The following is a 22,981-nucleotide window of genomic DNA, read 5'->3' on the forward strand; positions in this document are numbered from 1 at the left end:
AAATCCACAACACTTATGAAATATCTGACTGCAAAATTATGTAAAGATAACTTTGGAATCCTTTGCAACAGGTACAGTTACTACATTCAAGCCTGACAGTCACCATTATGCACCACCTGCCTCCAGCCCCAGTGCCATGCCTGTTTCATCAGTCTTTCAGTCCGTATCCAGACCTACAACTAGCTCTGTAGCGGTTCAGCCATTGTCTATACCAGTGAATGTTTCAGGAACTTCACAGACACTGCAGAGACCAGTTGCTGGATGTTTATCAACACAGCAGATGCCTGGATCAAGTTCTGGAATATCACAGCCTGTTAGCAGACCTGTAACCATTCCAGTGACGACACAACCAGTATCAAGAAATATCACGGTTCCTGTAGTGGCTCAACCTGTATCCAGGCCAGTGACTACTGTAACAGCACAGCCTGTAGTACTCAATCCGGTAAGTTTTTATTCCTTTAAACTGTAAAATACGTGGTGCAATTAGTTTTGAATGAATTAACAAGGAACATACTGACTCAGTCTAGTAGCTTGAAGACCTGGACTAGATTATTGACTAGTATTATATAAACTGTAAAGATTGTAGGACCGTAACGTTGCACTGGTGAATTAAAATACATATTTGAAAATACTGATTTGCAAGACTGAAAGATGATAGCTTAATAACAGTGGAATTATATTAAATGAAAATCTTAGGCATAAAAAAAATCAGTACTGTTTAGGTTATTTTGTTTAAGCTGTGTGGAGAAATTACAGAAATTCTCATTTTCGAAATACCGGAGATTTCTCTGCTTAGAGACGGATCCTCCATACTGATAAAATAATGTCATTTTTTTAATAGCTTGCATTTAGTGTTTAAAGTAACTTTGTGGGTTTCCTACCTGATTTTTATACTGCCTCTCTTAGGATTTTCGCTTTGTAAGAGAATGCTGTACTAGTAGCCCCTCAGGTGTTTTTGCTTTTTGCTTCATGTAGCAGTTGTAGTGAAATAGTAGTATGGTAAGGAGGACTTAAGCAACCAAAAGTTGCAGTGTCAGTAGATGAAACAATCTGGCAACATACTTGTTTTATTGGAAAAGTCCAAGGGAATGACATACATAGATCGTGTATCATAGATCTTCCTGGATTGCCACAGAACCTCAGAATGATAACTGTAGGACTCAAGTTAGATGCTGGTTTTGTTGCCTTAAGCCATTGGACATTTTTCAGAGAGAAAGAATGAAGATGAAAATTAAAATTTCATATTTGTTACGAGCTAAACTATGATGATATACCTTTATTGAAAATAATTTGAGTTGGAACTGTTTAGACAACTTGCCTGTAGTATTAGCTACTACTTTTGGGTTAAAATAAAGCCTGACAGCAGGCACCATCTCCACTGTCCATGCAAATATACACACCTGCGTTGGTCCCAGCTGTCAGTCTTTTGGTATAAATAAAAATCATGCAGCCTAAGGTATTCTGCATTTGCTGAACAGGGCAATCAGTCTGAATGAACATAGTTAATAAGACCATTCAAACATGAGAAAATTGGGTGGCATTCTTAAGGTTTGTGGCTAAATCATTGATGATGCGGGGGGGTTGTATTTTAAGAAAAACAATGCAATGCAATCATTGCCTGTCAACTGGGTAGCTGAATCTGGCAGATTCATTATGAAAGAACTTACACTGCCCAATTTTGAGTCTTCAGCAGTTGATTGATAGTTTGCAGAGAGAAATTGGACATATCTAATGAAGAAAGCTAGCTAAATCAGTCTCACTGTATCTAAGGCGGGCTAAAAATTATATAATCGAAAGTCCAGATATTAGTAGGATATCTAGGTTGCCTCTAGAGTCCTCTTAATTCTGTCTTTATAAAGCAGGACAGATTAATAGAGAAAGGTCTGCAACTTCACATGATGTATAAACATATTTCAAATCTGTGAATTTTATTTTTGAAAGTGTTTATGCTTTCTGTTTTTTAAAGTTAGTATGCTGCTTTAAATCCTTCAAAGGTGTGTTAGGGTGTCTTGCAGAATCTTTACTGCAAAAGAAAGCTTTCTCCTTTACTTCCGTCACACATACATGCTCATGTTTTTGTTCTAATAGATAAAGCTGCTAGCAGATCCTACATTGTTTTTATTAGAAAACCATAAAGACATCTAGGAAAGCTGAACTTCTCCAAATGGTATATGTGAGCTGCATATAACTCAAGGCAGTGATGTCCTTTAAAGACACTATGCACACAGCACTTATTTTTGTGAGAGTTCTTTCTCAGTCATCGAGTTTACTTTCAACAGGAATGTCACAGATAGGGCTTTAGCTAAGTTTTATGGTCTTACTTTTCTAAAATCTGCAGGTGATTGTTCTTCCCTGGCAGAGTACAGAAACACCTATTTGAAGCAGTTGCAGTCTGAAATATGACTTTCAAGGTACACAGCATGGAAAGGGATCTCTAACCATGTCTTGGTCAGTTCTGTGTATTCCAAGTTAGACTGATATGCTCTAGAAAGTAATGCATCCTTTTCTGGGATACCCAGTGCATACATATTCTGTGGTCTCTTAAAACTTCCACAGTTGAAATTATCATATGTTATATGTTTATTTTTACAGTGTTGACATTTTGGGCATGGCTTTCACGAGCTTTTATTTTTCTCAAGTTATCCTAAATGTAATGTCCTATTCTTTGGATGTTAAGAAAATCTTGAGTACCTTTTAGAAAGATTTTTCTCGGGTTTTTTTTTCCTTGCTTAAAATATGCTGAAAGTGAATCTTCCATCTCTTCAGCTTTTCTTGATTCAGAATTGTATTGCCAATTTCAGCCTTATCTAGAATAATTTGTTTTCTTGTTTTTGTGTTGTTCTTGCCATTTGATTATGTCATACTTTTTTATGGGAAAAGAGGCTTGTTTAATGTCCTGTGTTTTATTTCAGGAGGTACTATAGTTCAGCTTCTTGGGCAAAGTTCTGTGATTTTTAATCACTCCTACCACATTATGTCATTTTCTGTTCTTAGCATCATATGTCTGCTACCTGTATTTTGTGGTTCATGTCCTTGGTTTGAAGTGTCTTCATTCAAGAGCTCCTTAGGCTTCCTGGATTCCCCCTCACATTGCATCTAGTCTGTATTTCATATTTCACTTGGGACCACGGCTCATATTTTCTGCCTTGGGCTTTCTGTGACATTTTCGTTCACATTTCCTGTTTCTTCCCAACTTGATTCTTCCTAAGTGGCAAGAGCTTCAAGTAAATTTTTCTGGGGAATGTTTGATGTCTGGATCTTCCAGATGTTGAAACTTATATCCAAAATTAAAAAAAACTGTGTTGTGAAAGGTTACTGTGAGATATGAGTAGACACTGTGGCAGGACTTTTAATGAACATCCTTCAGAGTGCTTTTGCATTCTTAATATGGTGCAGTATTTTTTAATGACAGTTTTTTCTGTGGGAACTGATTGCTTTTGATCACTAACTGGTTGAAACATGTATTTCCTCATTTTCGTAACATCTAGGTCTGTAATTTACCTTTTGTCGGTGTTTGGTATTCCAGATCTATCATTGAAATACCCCTTTTCAATCACAGGCTTGGTCCACTGACTTCCTGTAAAAGTCTAGGTTTTGTATTCTTGTTACTATGCTATGTTAATGCAGTTCCAGAAATTGAGTTGAATTTGGCTTCAGTCATACTGTTACAGCAATTCTAATGCAGTCAGAGCTACTGCTATTGTATATGATAGCATAGAGCTATCCTTTAAGAAAAATTTGTTGTTAGTGGTAAAGATTTTCTGTAACTCAATGCTCAGAGTCCTCTCCAGTAAGCCTCAGCCAATTCTGTCCATATCTTTCCTCTACTAAATAGGGACTTTCTTCAGTCTGAGCTTGATTCAGGTTCCAGTTTCTCATAGTTAATTTTGGAAGAGCAAAGGTCAGATAACATGCATTGTAATTGCTCTGTGTGGATTTCGTTACCAATTATTATGTTGGTTTCCACAGTTAGAATATTTCGGATTCAGAGTATAAACACAGTATTTTCAGTAGTCTCTTGGAAAACTTAAGAGTGGTGGTGGGTTATTGTTCTTTACTTGAGCCCTAGGAACTTACTTTATAAAGGTGTTGGGTTTTGCATGTGAGGACACCTGTACATGTTAGTTTGATTTTTTTAATTGATGTGGTTAAACTGTTTTGTTTTCTTCTTTAAAACATTTTTGTTTTCTGAAGCATAGGAAGATACTGGAGGGTTTTGTATGTAAAGTGAGAGAGCCGAATTGCATGAAAAGAATAATTGTGAACAGAAAAGGACATTTTGCAAATTATGAGACTTTGAAAGTTCCATGTTGTCTTGTTTACTTTTCTGCCTTCCAGATATGTTTAGTATATACTAGGGAGATATACACAAGCCATCAAAATACCCAGGCTATTATTTTGGAGAAAGTTAAAATGTTAGCAGCATGTAAAAACAAACTGCAGATTTTATATGTAGCTATGGTATTGGACATATTTCAAATATAAATGTGCATAGTTCTCCACACAAAGAGCCTACCACAGGCTAGCCACCTGAGTGTTAGTTGTGCTTGAAGTGAGGTTTGCAGGCTAAGCTGCTTTACTTGCAATTTTACTGGCTAGTCTGAAACCATTATGGCTGCAGTAACACCTGCTCTGTGACTGCAGCTCATGTAGCTGTTAGAACACACAGAGCAGAGAAATTTCATAACTGTTTGCACAACTGCTCTTGAACATTCATGTTTAATTTGGTTAGGTTGGGTTAGGTTGCTCATCAGGAGAAAGAATGGCTCTTCGTTATCGTGAAGGTCCTGCGGGGTCTTCATTTAAGGAGTGGACAACAAAAAGGCAGGATGGGGAGAAGCGTCGTCTTTTTGTTTGGTACTTAGGAGTCCTAAAATAGATTATCATACCTGTATGCCTACTTGTGTGCTTCTTTAGACTTCTTTCCATCAAGTTTAGTTGATGCAGTGGTAGTTAAAAATGTGGTAACTTCCCCAGAGAGATTTTCAATTAAGTAGCACAATTGTGCATAGGAAGCATTTTGTTAGATTGATCTTCATCAAGTTTTTTGTTTCGCAGTACAGCTTGATGAAGTGTAACCAGCTGAATTATTTCAGAGTAAAAAGATCAAGTGCCAATATTTTGCCAGTCATACCTTAATGCTGAAATTAAACCTAACTTCGTTATAAGGTTTTTCTTAACTTATTATTGTTGAAAATATTTCATTTTACAGATTGATTGTTAGAATGAATGGCCTATTAAGATGTGAGCAGTACTGATGAATCTTGGAAAGTGTGTTTCTTCTACCTCAACCCCCAATCTTGAATATCTGTAAAGAGAAATTTCATGTTTCTTTTCTCTCTAAACGTTACCTATTGAGTGATGAGTGAAGGTGTTTAGTTTTAACAGTTCTCAGTGTTGCAGCCAAGAAATGTGGACTACTTCATTGTTTTTAGGTTATGTGTAGTACTAAAGGGCAAACCTTTTAAACTGAAGGATAAGGTGATACCTGTACTCGGAGATGCTCAAAATTTGATTTAACAGGGCACTGAGTAACAAGAACCAACTTCTAGGTTAACTGTTCTTTGAAAAGAGGGTTTGATTACATTATTTCCAGAAGTCCTTATGAAATCACTCTACATAAAAGAAAAAAAAGCATTAATGGTGTTATGAATGAGTGCCATTCCCAGTCAACATGCTATAGATACACTCTACTTCCGTTAAAGCTTGACCATTTAGTAGACTTCGATGGATTTTTGTGTTTTATCATCTTGCTTTGAGAAGCTTCTGCTTGCTGCAAGTATGTGCTACTTTTGAGTTCTGTTTTCTGATCTTTTAAAATGCAGCTAGCTGTTACGCAAGAGTAATAGGCAAATGCCTGAGTTTGGGTTGAAGGAAGTATTAGTTTTTTGAAAAACAATTCAAGTCTAATTTGAAACATCATCAGACTTTTGAACAGAAGCAGTTACAATTAGCAGTTCAGACAAGTTCAGTAATATTTCATAAAATTGACTTTCCTAGGTCTTATGGTTGTTTTTGCTATTCTGATACACATCTGTGAATAAATTAACAACCACTGATGAGAGCTGCAAACTTATTAGAATGTCAAAATAAACTATTTTGGGGAGATTGTAATTAACTTGATTTACAGCTGAGTACTTAGTAGTACTTTTAAGCAATCATATGTTTTTAAAGTAAACCCTTTGAAGCCTGCAAGTAAAAAAATGTTAAACCTCAAATTTCTTTTCCCTCTTGAAAATATCTTATTAGGATTATATTATGGATTCTCCACCAGCTGCACCAGATAATACATCTGGTATACTGTTTGGTGTGAGACAGAACTCGGGAGTTCCACAGTACCAGACTGGGCCAGCAGTGAATGTAACAGGTGGGTATAACTGTAGTAGTTGCTAAGAGAAAGAAACAGCCTAATGTCATTTAACTGTAGTGCAGATCTTTGGGTTATAAATTAAATAGGATTTCTAAAACATAGTATAGCTACTTTTTTCTTCCCCCTGTACATAACACCGTATAATGTTTAATGAAGTAGACTTTGGAGACTTGTGTTGTCAGACTTTGCTTTTCAGCACATTAGACTGACTGTAATATCAACTGATGTCTTAAAATTATCATGTAGACTGAAAAAAGTACTGCCAGATCCACTGTAATTTTTTTGACTCATAAAGGCTCATTTTCAGTATACCCAGGACTCTGACTAGCATGAATAGGAATGACTTTTAGGAAGAGGGTGCTGTGAACAGTACCAGAAGAACTTTCTGAGTTTGCTGAGTGGATTCTCTGTGATGATGATCTTGGTTTCCTCGCTGCTGTACGTAGGAGTCAGAGTAGATGGGAGCAAAAGGATCCTGTCTGAAAAGCAGAGGAAGGGACAGAGTACATAGGTTGACAAATAAAATATTTTTTTCAACTAGCTAAATTGTGTTTCAGCAGAAGCTGTTTAACCTACTTAAAAATAAACAAAAAAGCACCTTTTTTTGTGTCACAGCAGATGAAGTGTATTTGAATCATGTAGCAGGCTTTAACTTGGGACTTGTCTTCTGTGAAGGATTGTACTTAGTTAATAACAGACCAGAATCTTGTAAGTCAATCTGTAAGTTACAGATGACAGTCACTTCTGATTCTTGCATGAGGTAACAGGTTATGTACAATGAATGGCCTAAGTGGTCATACTAACAAATTACGTAGAACAGAGTGATTGCTAGTTTATTCTGCTTGATGTGATGATTTTTCATCACTAGTTTAGGCATTCGCTCTAGCTGCTTATCAGTGAAGGGTATTTCCCTGCATGTGTCTAACTATTCTGTGATCTTATTATTGTCTTACTGGGTTAAATAGCTTTTTGTAAAGTGAACAAAGGTTTTACTTCTTGCAAACAGTTCTGTATTCCAGCCCTTGTTCTCTAAAGAACAGGTAAAACTTTAACTGTCCATTGTTTGTTTGTTGGGGTTTTTTTATTATTATTTAGGAGACCTGCTTGCATATTTAAAAATTGGTTGCATTAGCCTCTTAATGAGAAAAATAGAAAATACTTAAAAGCATCAAGGGTTGTCATTCAAAGCTGTTGTGTTTTAACCCCAGCTGACAGCTAAGCACCACACAGCTGCTCCCTCACTCTGTCCCCAGTGGAATGAGGGAGAGATCAGAAGAGGTGAAAGTGAGAAAACTCATGGTTTGAGATAAAGACAGTTTACCAGGTAAAGCAAAAGCCACGTGCACAGACAAAGCAAACCAAGGAATTCATTCATCACTTCCCAGTGGCAGGCAGGTGGTCAGCCATCTCCAGCTAAGCAGGGCTCCATCATGCCCGACAGTTGCTTCAGAAGACAAATGCCATCACTTTGAAGGTCCGCTCCCTTCCTTCTTCACTCAGCTTTATGTGCTGAGCATGATCCATGGTATGGAATATCTCTTGGATCAGTTGGGGTCAGTTATATTGACTGTGTCCCGTCCCAACTTCTTGTGCACCCTCAGCCTACTCACTGTGGAAGGTGTGAGAGGCAGAAAGGCCTTGGCTCTCTGTAAGCGCTGCTCAGCAGGAACTAAACCAGCCCTGTTAGCAACACTGTTTCTAGCACAAATCCAAAACATAACCCCATACCAGCTACTATGAAGAAAATTAACTGTATCCCAGGCAAAACCAGCCCAAAAGCATATTAAATATACCGTGCTTAGTCTGTGTTTATTTCTGTAAAATGGTGATAGGATTTAAAAATTACAAGGTTTATAATTGAGGGTTGAAACAAGAATATTTTTATGACACAGTAAGCAAATTTAAAATGCATTTCACTTCACAATGAGGAAGTGTCTGCATGTTTTGTGGTTTGACTTGCATGGTGAGGTCACATAATGTTCTTATGTTATTGTTATTTGTATGTGCTGATGCCTACTTGCCTGTGTTGGTGCTATGCTTCCTCTAATTCCTGTATAGCACTATGGGCACAAGACGTTATGGAATACGGCATTTAAAAGTAGAGTCATTTTGGGAACTGGCCTGTGATACTCTGTAGGACAATTTCACTTCTGTACATGGATCATTAAAGATTTCTTAGCTCAATGTAGCATCAATACTTTTTTCTGAAGTCTAAGCAGGGCAGTAACCAGACATTTTGTTAGGATGCTGAATAGAATGTGGTATTAAACAGCATTGGTAACTTGCCTGCAGGTTGGATGAGCACTGGGGATGTATGGAAAACTGCAGCTTGCTTTCTGAGAATATTTTGAGATCATTCTCCCACAAACTTTACTGGTTTTGGGGGAACCAGAAAATGCTGTAACCGGTAGAACTGTTCTGTGGTATTTAGGAGTCAACTGGGCTGTATACATGCATTCATAGCACTAGATTAGTGGGAGATGGTGGTGAGAGACAAGGCACTAGAGGCCTGAAACAGTTTGGCTTCCATGTCAGTGTTCTGTTAATCTGATATGACTGTTACCACAGTACATTTAATGCTTTTATCCTAGGTTACTATTTATAATGTCTTTTGCCATCATTCATAAAATCAGGCCCAGCTAGCCCAGATGTACCGAACAGTGTTAAGGATTTTACAGTAGTAGTGATGTGTGTTTAGAAACCTGTTGGCAAGGTGATACTGCATCCAGTATATTTTGCTCCTTCTTGCAATCATTTTAGATATTGTACACAATAATACTGTGTGTATGAGTTTAGCCAGCTGTTTCAAAATAGATACAAAATATTTAGGAAAGTATTCATTAACAATGTGAAGTGAAGGTAATGGATTTCCAACGAGCCTGAAAGCCAAACAAGAATTGTTTGGCTGCTGCTTTTCGCTGCTGCCTTGAGTACCTAAAGTCCCTGACAGTTTCAGCTGTGTGGTCTGCTGGGTAGAGGACTGGACAAACTAGTCTGGAACATGGGTGATCCAAGGAATTCCTGTGTCCACAAACCAGCTGAGAGAGGTGCTTTGATGAGAAGAGGAATCAATCTCATTTATACTAGCTAGGTATTAAATAGTACTTGGAATTGGTTTGATTATTTTTCAGAATAGGCTTAATTATTTCTTTTAAATGAACAAACAACAGAATTCAAATGTGAACCTATGTATATTCTCCTAGTATTATTGCAATTCTTCTGAAAAAGGGAATTTGTTAGATCAGAGTTGTATTAACTGAGTTAAGAATGTTCACCTTTATAAATACAAAGTGTTCTTCAAATATTTTGCCACAGATGTGTCAGGTTTTTAATTGAAACTATTTCCAGTTTTATTAACATGTACAAATAGTTCTTGTTTCCAAATTGGGTTTTCTACAGTAAAATAAAATAATTCACTGAAGCTTCTTGTAAAATCAGTCAGACCTCCTGTCTTTTCCCTGGTCCTCATTACACAATTACACATAATTAAATACTTAGCAGCAGTTCCTGCTGTAAACGGATGATGGCCTGATGCTCGAATAAACTCAGTGTTACAGGGGAGTGCTAAAGTCATAACAGCTCTGTGGAGGTCTTTGTTGATCAGGGCACATGTCAATGTAACCAGCTCTACACCTAACAGTGCAAGTATAAGTAAATTCAAAAACTTCAGGTAGTAGTAGTATCTAATGAATAACCTGTTTATTTTGTGAATGTGCTGATTACCTTAGGCAAACAATGCATAGGGTGAGACATTTGAGCTTAATATGTTCATTTATGTTAGAAAGAAGGAAGGGTGTACAGCAAAGGAGAATGTAAGGGTGATTAAATACATACATAACAAGTTAATTATGTTTTCCTGTATATGAGACATAGTGTGGTAAAATCTTTAGCATGCTTAAACATCAGCATTCCCTGTGGGGAGTCTTTGCGTCTGTGGATTGAATGGGGAGATCATCCAGTGTTTGCCAGGTGTAGGTAGTCACCACTGGGAGAGGGTTGTTTTGTTTCTCCGAAGAAGTGGTTTGATTAACTTGGTGGCACAAGTTACCTCTGCTTGTTGAGAAGACTTCTAAAGATAGTTATTCAGTTTCCCAAAGAAATCACTGGAGTAGCTAGACCATTGGGAGGGGAATATACAAGAATGTCCTTAGTTTAGGTCATTGTGTCTGGACCAAAATGTGGTCCTTGCCTTGGTTCATGATAGTCTTAAGGCTGTTTGCAGTCTGTGATTGTGAGAGATTTGTAAGGCCTGTGCTGGCACTTCAGTCGTCTTGGTATGTACTTGTGCTTTTTCAGGTCTACTTGAGAACTGATCTCTGTATTGAGATTACATCATCAAGGGTAACCTTAGAGTGACAGAAACATGGGTTTCAGGACAAGATGGAGCCCAGTATTGCTGGACATGTTAATCAGGCACTGATCCTTTGAATTTGAGTTATTTTTTTGTGATTTTCTTTTTTTAGAGAAATACTTAAAACAACTGAATCAACTCTTCTTTCAGAAGAGAGCAAATAGGTGTGCTGTGATTAGGTCATTAGAAGTTACACTTCTTATTTTCCATACGCACTGGAGTCTCAAATGATTTACAGACTTAAATAAAGAACTAAACCAGCATTAACATTGTGCCCGAAAAAAGGAGAGATGTTTTTCATCAGAAGGGCAGAAGTTGTTCCAAATAGTGGGCACTGCAGAAACCAGCTGCTTAGCTTAATTTTATTATTCTGAACTCACCTTGTGTCAGATTAGTGGGGGTCAAGATCTAAAAAGTAGGCCAAATAAATTAAGGTGATAATAGTATGATTGACTGGCTTCCAGGGATGGTTCTGTATCTCTTAGCATTTGCTGTTTCCTTCTCCACTGCCCTTAGGATATTCAGTCTGAGTTGGGTATTGTTTTCTTAATGTCTGTATAGCTTATTATTTTAGGGAAATCTTAAGTGCTTTATGAGACTTGTCCATCCTTTAAAGTATAGTTATCACTAATGTGTTCATAATATACTATGGGAAAATACTGAGGTTCTTTAATTTAAACCACTGTAGGTCTGAATGAGAGTGGTTTTGTATCTAAGCGTCCTGCTACTTCTGAAGGCAACAGTGTAACTCCAAAAAAGGCCAAGCCTAATGAGGTTGGTGCTGGAAGCAATTCAGCTGTTTCACCTACAGTTAACTCTCCAACAGTAACACCATCACAAAATTTATCTTCAAAAGGTAGGGTAGATGAAATGGTCTAGCTCTCAATCCATGCATTTCTTTCATGGAAAGAGCTAGCATTCTTTTAATGTTTAAGTTGATAGATATTATTAATGCTATTAAGGCAATGTAAATAATAACTGTTCTGCCTTAAAATAAGAAAAACCTTTCTATGCAAGGATTTACATAGCTTTACAAATTAATATACCCTAGGTTTTTACCTGTGCAAACTCTAGACCTTTATTGTTTAGTAGGTATGTTTGAATTCTGTAAAGCAATGACTAGTTAAGTTGTTCAGTGGCTGTGAAGACAGATGACCAAAATAAATGCTCCTGACTTCATACTCTTAGTCCAGATTTTTCTATGTCAAAGAACTGAATAAAGTTGAAACTTTAAAAAGCAACTGAGAAAATCAAGATTGAAAGAATTCTGTGACTGCTGAATTTATAAACTAATTCTGATTGGATAAAAGAAAGGAAAAAATCATTGTAGGAGCGTCAGGCAAGGCAGCAAGGGCTCAGATTGTGGAATCCCCATCCTTGGAGACACAACCAATTCAGAAGTTGATTGGTTGTGTCTGAGCATGCTGGTAAGGTTGGACTTGCTTTGAGGGAAGGCAGGACAAAAACACGTCCACAGGTCCAACATAAATTATTCTGTGATTCTGTACTTGGACTAACTATTGCAATATATGTTTTGCAGTTACCCCCTTTATTTCGCAGCAGTGTTTTTGACACAGTTTAGAACAGTAGTAGGAAGGGAGGAGGGGGATTTTAAGTTTCAAAGAGAGGGTGTTTTTTGAAAGACCTTTTCCTCCCTATAAGAAGAGAGGTAGTCTAGCTGTTTCGGCTTATTAATAATTAGGTGCATTTTCCTTCTGAGCCAAAAAGTGCTTTCCAGCTGATTGTAATAGACAAGGATTTAATTTTGACTTTGAGATACTTGAAACCACATACTCCCGCCTATAATGTTAAAATGAGGAGCTACATACAGTTTGATTCTGTGGTTTGGAATAATTTCATGTTTGGGTTTTCTGCATGTCTTATTTGCAGCTGGTTTGCTCTCAGACTCTTCCCCAGCAACCAGAAGGAAGTGGCCATAAGATGGAATATTGAAGCAAAAAATTCTCTTCCACCCTGTGTTGGGTAAAACAGATACTGTGCTGCAGCCTGTAATATACAAAAGATAGCTGGAGGATCTTACTAAATGCAGTAACAAAGCAGTAGATCATATTCACTGAGAACTTTACTTTTATGAGTTTGTCTCTAAGCTGTCCAGTGCTAGCATAGCAATTTCTAATCTGTCACAGAATCCAGCACTGAAGCACCACAGAACACGAGATTTTGTTGCAGAACCCATTTGCTTCCAGCTCAACTTGCACTTAGCTGTGATGTGTCAAAATGTTTTACAAACTGTAATAGTGAAGACTTGCAGCACTGTTTTGTGGTACATCTCTTGCTTGGCCATCCACTCATGTGAAGGACTTTCTGCTTAATTGTGATTCTTAACAGTACTGTTATCTTCAAGGAAAAATGCTTTTTGATCCATGTCTACCTCAGGGACTATGCAAGATATTTTTTTTGTGTAGAAATGCATAATGCTATTGTATGGTCATCTCTTAACTCGTACACTTACTCATTCCCTTTTTGTAAGGTGGATGTATCTGTGTGTTTATTACATTTTTCCATAGCCCTGGCAGGGTACAGTTGACTCTGCAGTTGAGATGTTACTTAAAACTTTTCCTGTGTTTAATCTCTTGTTCTAAACTACTTACTTGGCATGGAGTCCTCCAGATCTGTGAATGACTTGAGAATGCAAGAGAACTTCATCTGCAGAAGTAGCTCTCACTTTGATGGTTTCTGGCACTTTGGAGAAAACTGGAAGCCTGGGTTTATTCATTAAAGTTTAAGCTAATGCAAAGCTTTTTTTGTTTCATTTTTGCTTAAAAGGTATTAATCATTTCATATTGATAAAAAATACTATTTCCTTTCATTGCTGGGAGTAATTATTTAGAGGATTTCTTCTCCAGGTTCTCCAAAGACACCTTTGCTCCACAGGAATGATGCATCTGAATAGGCCTAGGTTCCAACAACTGTCAAGAGAGAAATATTCTCATCATTGAGAACCAGATGGTGAAATTCCTTTCCAAAACCAGTTATCTGAACCGTATTGTGATGACAATCAGGTCATGGCATTAAACAAGTTTTACGTGTTCACTTGAGAATTAAAGTTCTTAAAGGCATCAAAAATTCATCCTATCCTGGGGATGGGGGAGTGGTGGTGCACAGAATTAACACTTTGTCTCTACCATGCTACTTTCACCCACTCCCGTTTTTTTCTTATTTGTTGCTAAGATTTTGTAAAAGCTGTTTATAGGTCTACATCAGAGAGAACAAACTCTAAGTCAGTTTGGAGAAAAGGAAGGGTGGTTAAAAGATGCTTGTAAAACCTTGCTTATGGTTACTACAGCTGTATTAAGTGTAATAGTTGTCATTTGAAATAAGGTATTTTGCTAGAATAATAAATAATAATAAATCAAGTAGTCTGCTTGTGAATTCTGAATCTTAACGTGTTACATTTTAAATTTTACAGGTACAAATGCTTCATCAAGCACCATTAAAAATGGAGGACCTTTTCCACGAGCTTGTCCAAAGTGCAATATTCATTTCAATCTTATGGATCCTCTAAAAAATCATATGAAGGTAATGTATTTGGGGGCTAGTCAGCATTATAAAAAACTTATGTGGGCTTCTGTTGGTTATGAAAGTGTGCCATATTTTGATATGAAGATAGTCTGGCTTCTGGCTATGATCAATCAGAGCCCAAATGCTCGGTGTCTTGCAGTCAAGGAGAGGTAGGATGGAGTAGGGGAGCTCTAAATCATGCCATGTTTTGCCTTATGTTTCCAATGAATGGAGGCATATTTGCTGTCTCTGTATGATTTCTCTCACATAGCTGTGACTGTTGGCCAGATTCAGGTGAAATTGAGGAAGGTAAGTGCCTGTGATTATAGGCAGCCAGTTGACGCACATCTGTGTTAGATTGCTACTGAGACAAAGATGACAGTGGAAACTTACCTTTTAATCTTGACATATCACTTGTAGCTAAAAAAATGTTGTTAAGCTGAGGGGAAAAATTTAATTTGTAATTCATACTAAAAAAAATGTAAGAAGCTTTCAGAAACTTAGCATCACTTAGTCTGCTTATGAAATTACTTGTTATTGTTTCTGGAAACATTGTTTCCTAGAAAATATATATTATTATTTGGAGATTCATGCAAATATGAGGCGTATGTGTTCTGTTTCAGGGGGCAGAGAAATGGCTGTGAATATCCTATGCAAAAAGGAGAATTACAGTGTAACAGAAATCTGTTGGGCTCTGAGTTACTGTTAACACAGATCATTCTGATTTACTGGGCTTAATGTTTCCTAAATGGTAGCTACTGTCCTCTTCAGCTTCAAAACACAATGAAGAAACATACGTAACAGTGAGGAAGAAAAAAGGGGTTTATTTTTCTGTAATCATTATTTGTAGAGAATAGCTTTTGCACTGAGTATATCAACTGAATGAAGGAACTATTGAAGAAATGGCTTTACATAGTATTATTTAATTATTTTTTTAGTTTAACTATGTGGGATAAATATACTGAGTTACACTTCCAGAGTAGGAAATGAACCCTGTAATAGTGGGCTTATAGAAAGTAGTCCTGCATGATAAGAACCATTATGCAGTGGGAGAAAGATCTGTCTTCTGAAACATTCTAATTTTGTTCACTGTTGGAAACTTCGTAGTATCTTCTGTATGAAGTACTTCATACTTTTTAAGTTTCATAGTATAGCTGTTCGGTTAAGCATTATGTACATCTTGACATAAAGAAGCTTAAACAATGTGTGTTGTGTGACTTAGAATTTCTGAATTTTTCAGTTATTCTGGAAAGAACTTTAGCAGGTTTCAATGTATGTCCTCCCCAAAGAAATAAAAGCTAAAATTTCCCATTAAGTTCTTGGTAAACTTAGCTTGTCAGCAAAATACTTGCATAAAAGCTGCTTTTCTCTTTTTTGTTATTAAATCTTAATGAGTAGAGATTTTTCTAGTGAGTACAGCAACACTGGTATTCTGATTTCTAGCTTAGATTTATCTTACGTGAACCTACAAGAATAATCCCTTTTCAGTTTTTATAATACAGAGTGGTTTATTACGTAAACACTACCACAAGATCAATAACACTTCAAAATCCGTATCTGAATATGACTGAAGTCAGTATATCAAAAAATTGAGCTTTGCATCAAACTCCAGTTAGTGAGTGGCTTCCATTTTTAAAAAACTGTTGTCATCACTACAGTTTGGCAAGAGAGACTGATCCCTTTGTCTCTGTCTCTTCTCCTCCCCCTTTTCATCCAGTATTGTTGTCCCGATATGCTGAATACCTTTTTCCTGGGAATGGCCAAAACAGAATGTTCAAGCACAACAAGCAAGACTGCTGAATCTGAAAAAGGAAAATTGATTATGTTGGTTAACGACTTTTATTATGGGAAACATGAAGGTGACACCCAGCAGGTACAACAGGAGCAGAAGACTCATACGACGTTTAAATGCTTCAGTTGTCTGAAAGTTCTTAAAAATAACATAAGGTATTTATTTGTTAATCGCTTAAAGCCCATAGCGCTTAGTCTCATGCACTAAAAATTTGTTACCTTGGAATAGAAATTTTTTTTCTTACTGAAAACTGATAATACTGGGTGACTGAACAGGAATGGAATTAATTTTTGCTGTGCATGTATGGCCATAACTTAATTTGTACTCCAATGTGTAAAAAGCTTTTAATGGTGTCTAACAAACAGTAGTTTTAATGAGAACAGTTGTAGGACTGAGGTTAGAAAGGGCAACACAAAGTATTTTACAATTTGCCATCTGGATTGATGGTGACATCAGTAGATGTGAGTGTTAATTCCCTTTAGGGATGCACAATGACTAATAGTTGGTGGTTTACTTATGTAACATCTGTTACTTTGATGGAATAATTTTACTTCTAAATGCTGCAAAAAACTTCAGTAAGCTATTTTAATAGGTAGACGAGTTTGTGTCATTGTTCCTTGGGAAGTTAAGGTCATTAAACTTTTTTACATGCATTCTTCAAAGGAAGCTGAAGTAGCAGAATGTAAAACTGAAAAATGGGCTATTCCTTCAAAGGGCACAGTCTGCAAGTTAAAATGAACAGGCTTATGCTGACATTAGATAAATATAATTTAACAAAACAAAAGTTTCATGTAATTACAAGCATTAAATTTGCTATTAATCATTCAGTATGTGTAAATTCTAAGTAAAAGTACTGGTAATTTGTCTTAAGCAGCTTGAAAACATTGTATGTTGTTAGACTTCGAGAGAATCTACTCTCATGATTTTATAGTTCCTGTTAATTATGACATTTCATCCTTTGCAATTTGTGTTTTTAAGACCAATGAACAATATTTGATATGGGCCAAGAGGCTTTTCTTCTGGTTTTGTATGCATAAGACTTTTCAAATAAGCCTTTCTTGCAGTATCATGAAAAGTAGTCCACAGAAGGAATACTTTATTGAGATACAGGCTCTGTTTTAAAAGACATTTTTCAAGCACTATTTTCTACTCAGCATTATAGTGTAAGCTATTGGTGCTATGGTGCCTACATGTTCCACAGCAAGTGGAGCATTTACAAGTCAGTAAAAATGAGCACTTAATTTTTTTTCTTTTAATTTCTCTAGCGTCTACTTTCAGCCATGTTAATTTCTGCTGTAATGTTGTAGCTGTATTCCATAGTTTTATAACTTCAGAATTTTTATTCCAAGGTATATTTTACACTTTTAACCATTTATAGTGGACAAAACAAATACATAGCACCTCTCTAACTCTAGTGGAGCTTTTCTGGACCTTAGTTTGGAAAAGCTCAAAATGATTCATCAGGGTGCTCCCTGCTTCCTTTAGAATGTCTATGGTTGAACACATCACTGAAATAATGTTCTGTTAAGGTAATATGCAGTACTAGTGTCAATTCCTTTATTCTGCTTAGGGACCAAGATATCTTCAATTAGCTTTTTTCTTCTTTTTTTTTTTTTTAATTTTTTTAAGCAACTGTGTAATACTAGAAGCTTGAGTTCAAGAGACTTCTCCTTGCTCATTTGTTTTTTTTCCAATTCCAAGGTCACCCATTTGAGAACTACATTCCTTTTGTGAGTTTGACCTATATTTAATAGTTCCTCTGGCTGTACTGAAATGAAGGACATTCAAAATAGAACAGGTTTTGATGTTTAACAGTAGTGGGTTGTGCAGCTAACTTGTCCTTGTGCTGCTCTGCCAGTAACTGAGACTTGCCAGTGTTGTCATTGGTGCCTAGACTTCTCGGACAGAGCAGGTTCCTACTACAGGTAGGGGGACTATTAATGAGGAAAAGGTAACTTGTAGTAGTAACATACCACCACGTTTTTCATATGCCAGCTGTGCAGTGGTATGCTTTGTTAACTGTCCTTCATAATTCACCTTCAGTCCTAAATGCTTTATACAAAGAAAGCTCCTGTTTTGAATGGAGGTGGTTTCAGATAAAGCGATAGTGTCCTAATTGCAGATATGTTCTTGCTACTTAATAGTTTGCAGCAGAGCTAAAGTTACACTTGTTTCAGAATGTGGCTTTCAGACTCTGGTGGTGGTGAAGTGTGATCAGCTGACATGTTTTGTTGTTGTTGCCTTTGCTAATTTCCCTTTATTTCAAGGCAAGAATTCAGTCTAAACAAACAGGGAAAATGCAATTGATTGCTTAGTCTTGGAACATGTTTCAGATATGTTGCATGTTCCTTATAATAGTCAACATTTCTTTTTAAGCTTTGAAAGATGATTTGTGGCATGGTCAGCCTGCTTAACTTTTAAATTAACTTTTCATTACATTTTTTTATTCCTTAGATTTTTATTTTTTTTAAATTGAGGAGTCCTTAGAGTCAAGTTTCTAAAGTATCTGGTACGTCTTGCATGTGATATGTCATGTATAGTGAACAAGTGCAAAAACCTACATTTTAACATTCACTGCCGTTTCAAGGTTTATGAACCACATGAAACATCACTTGGAGCTTGAGAAGCAGAGCAGTGAAAGCTGGGAAAGCCACACCACCTGCCAGCACTGTTACCGTCAGTTTCCCACACCATTCCAGCTGCAATGCCACATTGAAAGTACACACACGCCTTACGAGTCATCTAGTAAGTTGGATTGTATCACATTGAATCTTTTTGTGACCTGAAATTTTTAGATACTTTCTTACTTTTAGTTTGCTGGTTTCTAACTTCAGAATAAAGCTGTTGTACTTTAAGAGCAGTCATCTTGAGATTTAGTATCAGAACTGAGCACTGATACAATTTATTTTGGAGCAATGTGTGTGGAAAAAATATTTTAAAAGCATTGTTTTGTGCTTTTTGTTTAAGTGAAAGCTTGACTACAAGGATTCGCATTGTTTAAGGGCTTTGCGCTCCTGGTTTTCTGAAATCCTACAGGGAATTTCTTCTGAAGAGTAGAATAATTGTTAGATTGCTTGACCTTCATAGATATATATGGTTCACATATACATATGTGTTGTATTTTATCTACTTATGACTCCAAATTAATTTTTACTTTTTTCTTGTTTTTCACTTTTCTAGCAATTTGTAAAATCTGTGAATTATCCTTTGAAACAGAGCAAGTTCTTTTGCAACATATGAAGGACAATCATAAGCCAGGTGAAATGCCGTATGTTTGCCAGGTATCTCAGAGTAACTGTCTTGTATTTAGATTACACCCCGTGCCCCATCTTTACTGTCAATAAACTTTTAACAAGAAAGTCAAACTTTTTGTTCTAGGTATGCAACTACAGATCCTCAGCTTTTTCAGATGTAGAAACACATTTTAGAACAGTTCATGAAAATACAAAACATTTGCTGTGCCCATTTTGCCTCAAAGTAATTAAAATTGGAGCACCCTATATGCATCATTATATGAGGCATCAGGTAAGTCGGTATTTTCTATCCTTAATGCTAGAAAAATGCTGAATATATGTAATGAAGCACTCTAGAAAAAAAGCATAACTGATTTGTGTGGTTGTAACTGGATAAGAATAGTTAATAAAATATGGTAGAATTATGACTGCTTCTTTTGAAAGGCCTTTTAAGGGAATTGTTAGACTGTTACGTTTTTGTGTGACAAAAGCTTACTTTTAAAAAAACCTCTGAATATCCTTGAAAGAATATTTCTACTATTTGGTTTCAAGTACTGTGTCATCTTGTAACCTGATTACTCCTCCTCTTAGTAATGATACTGCCTTGCATTTTCTATTTAATTCCTACATAGTATCTTGGCTTTGTGCAATATTAGGAGTTTGTTCAGTTGATGTTTTAGAAACTGGATGACCATTGTTTGAGACAAGCTAAGGCTGGAGTTTTGTTTGTCATGACATTCATACTTACTATAGATTGTCTTCCATTTTTAAAAGAAAAAAGGAATATACCGTTGCACTAAGTGCAGACTGCAATTTTTGACATGCAAAGAAAAAATGGATCACAAGACTCAGCATCACCGAACATTTAGGAAACCCAAACAGTTAGAAGGATTGCCTCCTGGAACAAAGGTAAGTGTTCATACAGGAAAATTAGAGGGGACAAAGGAACAAAATGCATTAGAGGGGAACAGAATGGAATAGAAAAATGTGCTTTTCTTCTTTCTTTTCCAAAGCGAAGATTTTTTTTTAAGGTTGGTTTGTGGGTTTTTTTGCCACATCTAAAACTAAAACTCTAAAAAATACTCCTGTTGCAAGGATTGCCAGGCACAGTTTATGATTTCTTCCTGATGATCTTTGGTGTTGCTCTCTTCCCATTCTTCCATACCATGTATATGTCAGTAGTCCAGTTAGTGCTGCTGCTTTCTTGAGCTGTTGGTTAGTTTGCTCCCTCCTGTTTATCCCTTCTTGTGCTAGGAGAAAAGAAGATAGTTTGGATGTTAATCTGAGGGGTCTGCATCATTTTTGTCCTAAAGTGGCTTAAACTTTGAGACAAATAGAAGTGGGAACTTGAAAAGCTTAAATCTAGAAAGAAACATTTTAAATTTCATACTTGCAGGTCACTATTCGAGCATCTGTTGGATCCCTTCAATCAGGATCATCAGCTACATCTTCTGTTAGTACAAGCACCTCCACATTTCAGTTATCACCTAAAGCAAAAAATACAACCACTAAAAATCATAACAAATCTAATACAAATAAGTCAAAAGCAAAATCAAAACCAGCTACATCAAGGAAGCAAAATGCATGGACCAACAGCAGAAAAAAAAAAGAAGTTACAAATACAGCATTGCATAATCTAAGGTAAAATATTAGCATTTAAAAATCTTTAAATATACTTTGAATGTAAATAACTGATCACTTAATTATCTTTTATTCTAATACTGCTGTACAGAAGATTAGACACTTAAGTTTTGCAGAAAAAGCAGGCGCATAAACTTTACACATACTGGTTCTGTGATTATAATTCTGAATCTTCATTCACCATTTTTGTTGGTAGTAGACTAATTTATGATGGAAGAACAGATGTTCTGGAAATATTTCTGTTCTAAATTTAGAATTTTTGTCTGCACAGAGCCACTGACTCTTGAAATAACTGACTCATTAGGCAGATTTATGTTTAAAAGTGACCTGTGGAGGGGAATAGATCTGCTTGGGTATTCTTTGCAAGTTTTCTTATGGAGAGGGAAGATTTTCCACCTTCAGTGTTTTAAGGTTTTTATTCGAACCCATTATTTAAAAGGTTAAATCTTGTCTGTCCTAGAAGATACCTTAATTTAGGGAGCTACAAAAAAAAAATATTCAAGAAGGTAAAAGCAAGCTGTTGGGAGAATGCTGTCCTTACATTTACAATGTATTGGGTTTTGCTATCCTTATATTAATGATTTAATGCATTTTATGGACTGGAATATGATTTCATTGGCAAAGTTAGCAGTTTTCTTTGCAAAGATTATAGATGTCTCCCTTCCAATAAGGTGCTAACACTCACAGCATGTAGCTCTGAGACATCCAAAAATGTCCAGCAAAATTGGGGAAGAGCAGGATTACATTCTTGCTTTGTAGATATCTCAAAGCTTGTGGGGAATATCGGGGGTGATGGGAAAGATTGCGGTGGATGAAGCATTTCTTTCAAATCCTTCTCAAGGACATAGAGACAGCAGTAGCAGCTGAAGTTGCAGGTTCTAATCTACTGCAGTATCTCGTTTCCAGAAGTGGCCAATATTACGTTAATTTTCTCCTTTTTTTATTAAGGTCATAGTGACAGTATAATTAAATAAAGTTTTCTTTATGTATTTTAACATAACCTATAATAAGTATTTAACAGATAGTTTTAAGTTCTTTTTTCCCTAATGTAGGCAAGCTTGCTACTGACTTAAAGCAAGAAGTTTGAAATAGTTATCTCATCTGAAAATGTTGATATTAGCTATTAATGTTTTCACATTACTGCTAGGTATCGTTTGGGAGCTCACAAATGCATTGAGTGTTACTCGGAAATAAAAGATTTTGCAAGCCATTTTCCTGCTTATGTCCACTGTAGCTTATGCAGATACAACACTAGCTGTAGCAAAGCCTATGTGAATCACATGATGAGGTAAGAACTCCTCAAAATTTTTGTTGGGTTATCAAATACTTCCTAAATTCATATAAGGTGTGTTAAGTGTTCCTATTACCTGAATTTTGAACTGGGTTATAGGACTGGCAGCGAAATGTGTAAGGTTGGATTTTTACTTTGTAATGAGGGCCTAAACCCCGTGTTCTTGTTCTGCCTTAAAAAACACTGGTTCAGGCAGAGTTCTCTCTTCGCTTTGGAGTTTCTGTGGGATCTTCCATTATTTGTTAAGTCTGGCTGAAACAATTGTGACTAATTGTTGCATGTTCTCTGGGCGTCAGATTGAATGCCTCATCCGATTTTACAAGTGCTGAATGCATACAGCCACAGCTATTGCTAATGAAATTTGTGCTCAGAATACCATGTAAAGGATGTCTTACATAGCATACTCAAGTGGGTACTTTTTCTTTTACTACTTCTCTTCTGGTCATCTGTAAAAATAACATCTCATTTTGCAGGAGATTTGTCACTGATTGGGGCAGTGGTAGGGTATTAGAGATGACAGCTGTAAAAAGGCCAGCTAAAACAAATGCATTAGTTTGCAGAGCAGTAGAATCATAGTATGCAATTAGACACAGACCACGTAGCAGTGACAGTAAAACAAAATTTTGAAAACCTACTTGTTAATCCTCTGCCCTGAGCAAACCAAATGTATTGCGGAAAAATACAGAATGCAGTTGTCTTCTTAAATACATGTATGTATAAAATGTCTTGGCATTTTTGAATGCTAGAATTCTTGAATTTGTTACCCAAGTCTTTACAAGTT

General features: G+C 36.4%; 1 protein-coding gene across 13 annotated transcripts in view; it reads left to right on the top strand.

Moving 5' to 3' along the window:
* ZNF280D (zinc finger protein 280D) overlaps positions 1–22,981 on the top strand; it is a 53,577-nt gene that overhangs the window by 9,667 nt on the left and 20,929 nt on the right. For 11 of the 13 annotated variants that reach the window (XR_013929655.1, XR_013929656.1, XR_013929657.1 and 8 more), the window contains 11 exons: positions 72–442; positions 6,250–6,367; positions 11,410–11,577; positions 14,152–14,261; positions 15,961–16,190; positions 18,623–18,780; positions 19,216–19,316; positions 19,414–19,560; positions 20,043–20,177; positions 20,665–20,909; positions 22,057–22,197. Coding sequence is in view for 10 of the 13 variants with exons in the window: in XM_080396593.1 (XP_080252719.1) it covers positions 72–442; positions 6,250–6,367; positions 11,410–11,577; positions 14,152–14,261; positions 15,961–16,190; positions 18,623–18,780; positions 19,216–19,316; positions 19,414–19,560; positions 20,043–20,177; positions 20,665–20,909; positions 22,057–22,197 (1,924 nt within the window). In the remaining 3 variants the exon portion in view is untranslated. The remainder of the gene's footprint in view (positions 1–71; positions 443–6,249; positions 6,368–11,409; positions 11,578–14,151; positions 14,262–15,960; positions 16,191–18,622; positions 18,781–19,215; positions 19,317–19,413; positions 19,561–20,042; positions 20,178–20,664; positions 20,910–22,056; positions 22,198–22,981) is intronic. The other 2 variants (XM_080396596.1, XM_080396597.1) reach the window with 1 other exon arrangement.

This window comes from Falco punctatus, assembly GCF_963210335.1.
Source record: "Falco punctatus genome assembly, chromosome: 7".
NCBI classification, from domain to species: domain Eukaryota; kingdom Metazoa; phylum Chordata; class Aves; order Falconiformes; family Falconidae; genus Falco; species Falco punctatus.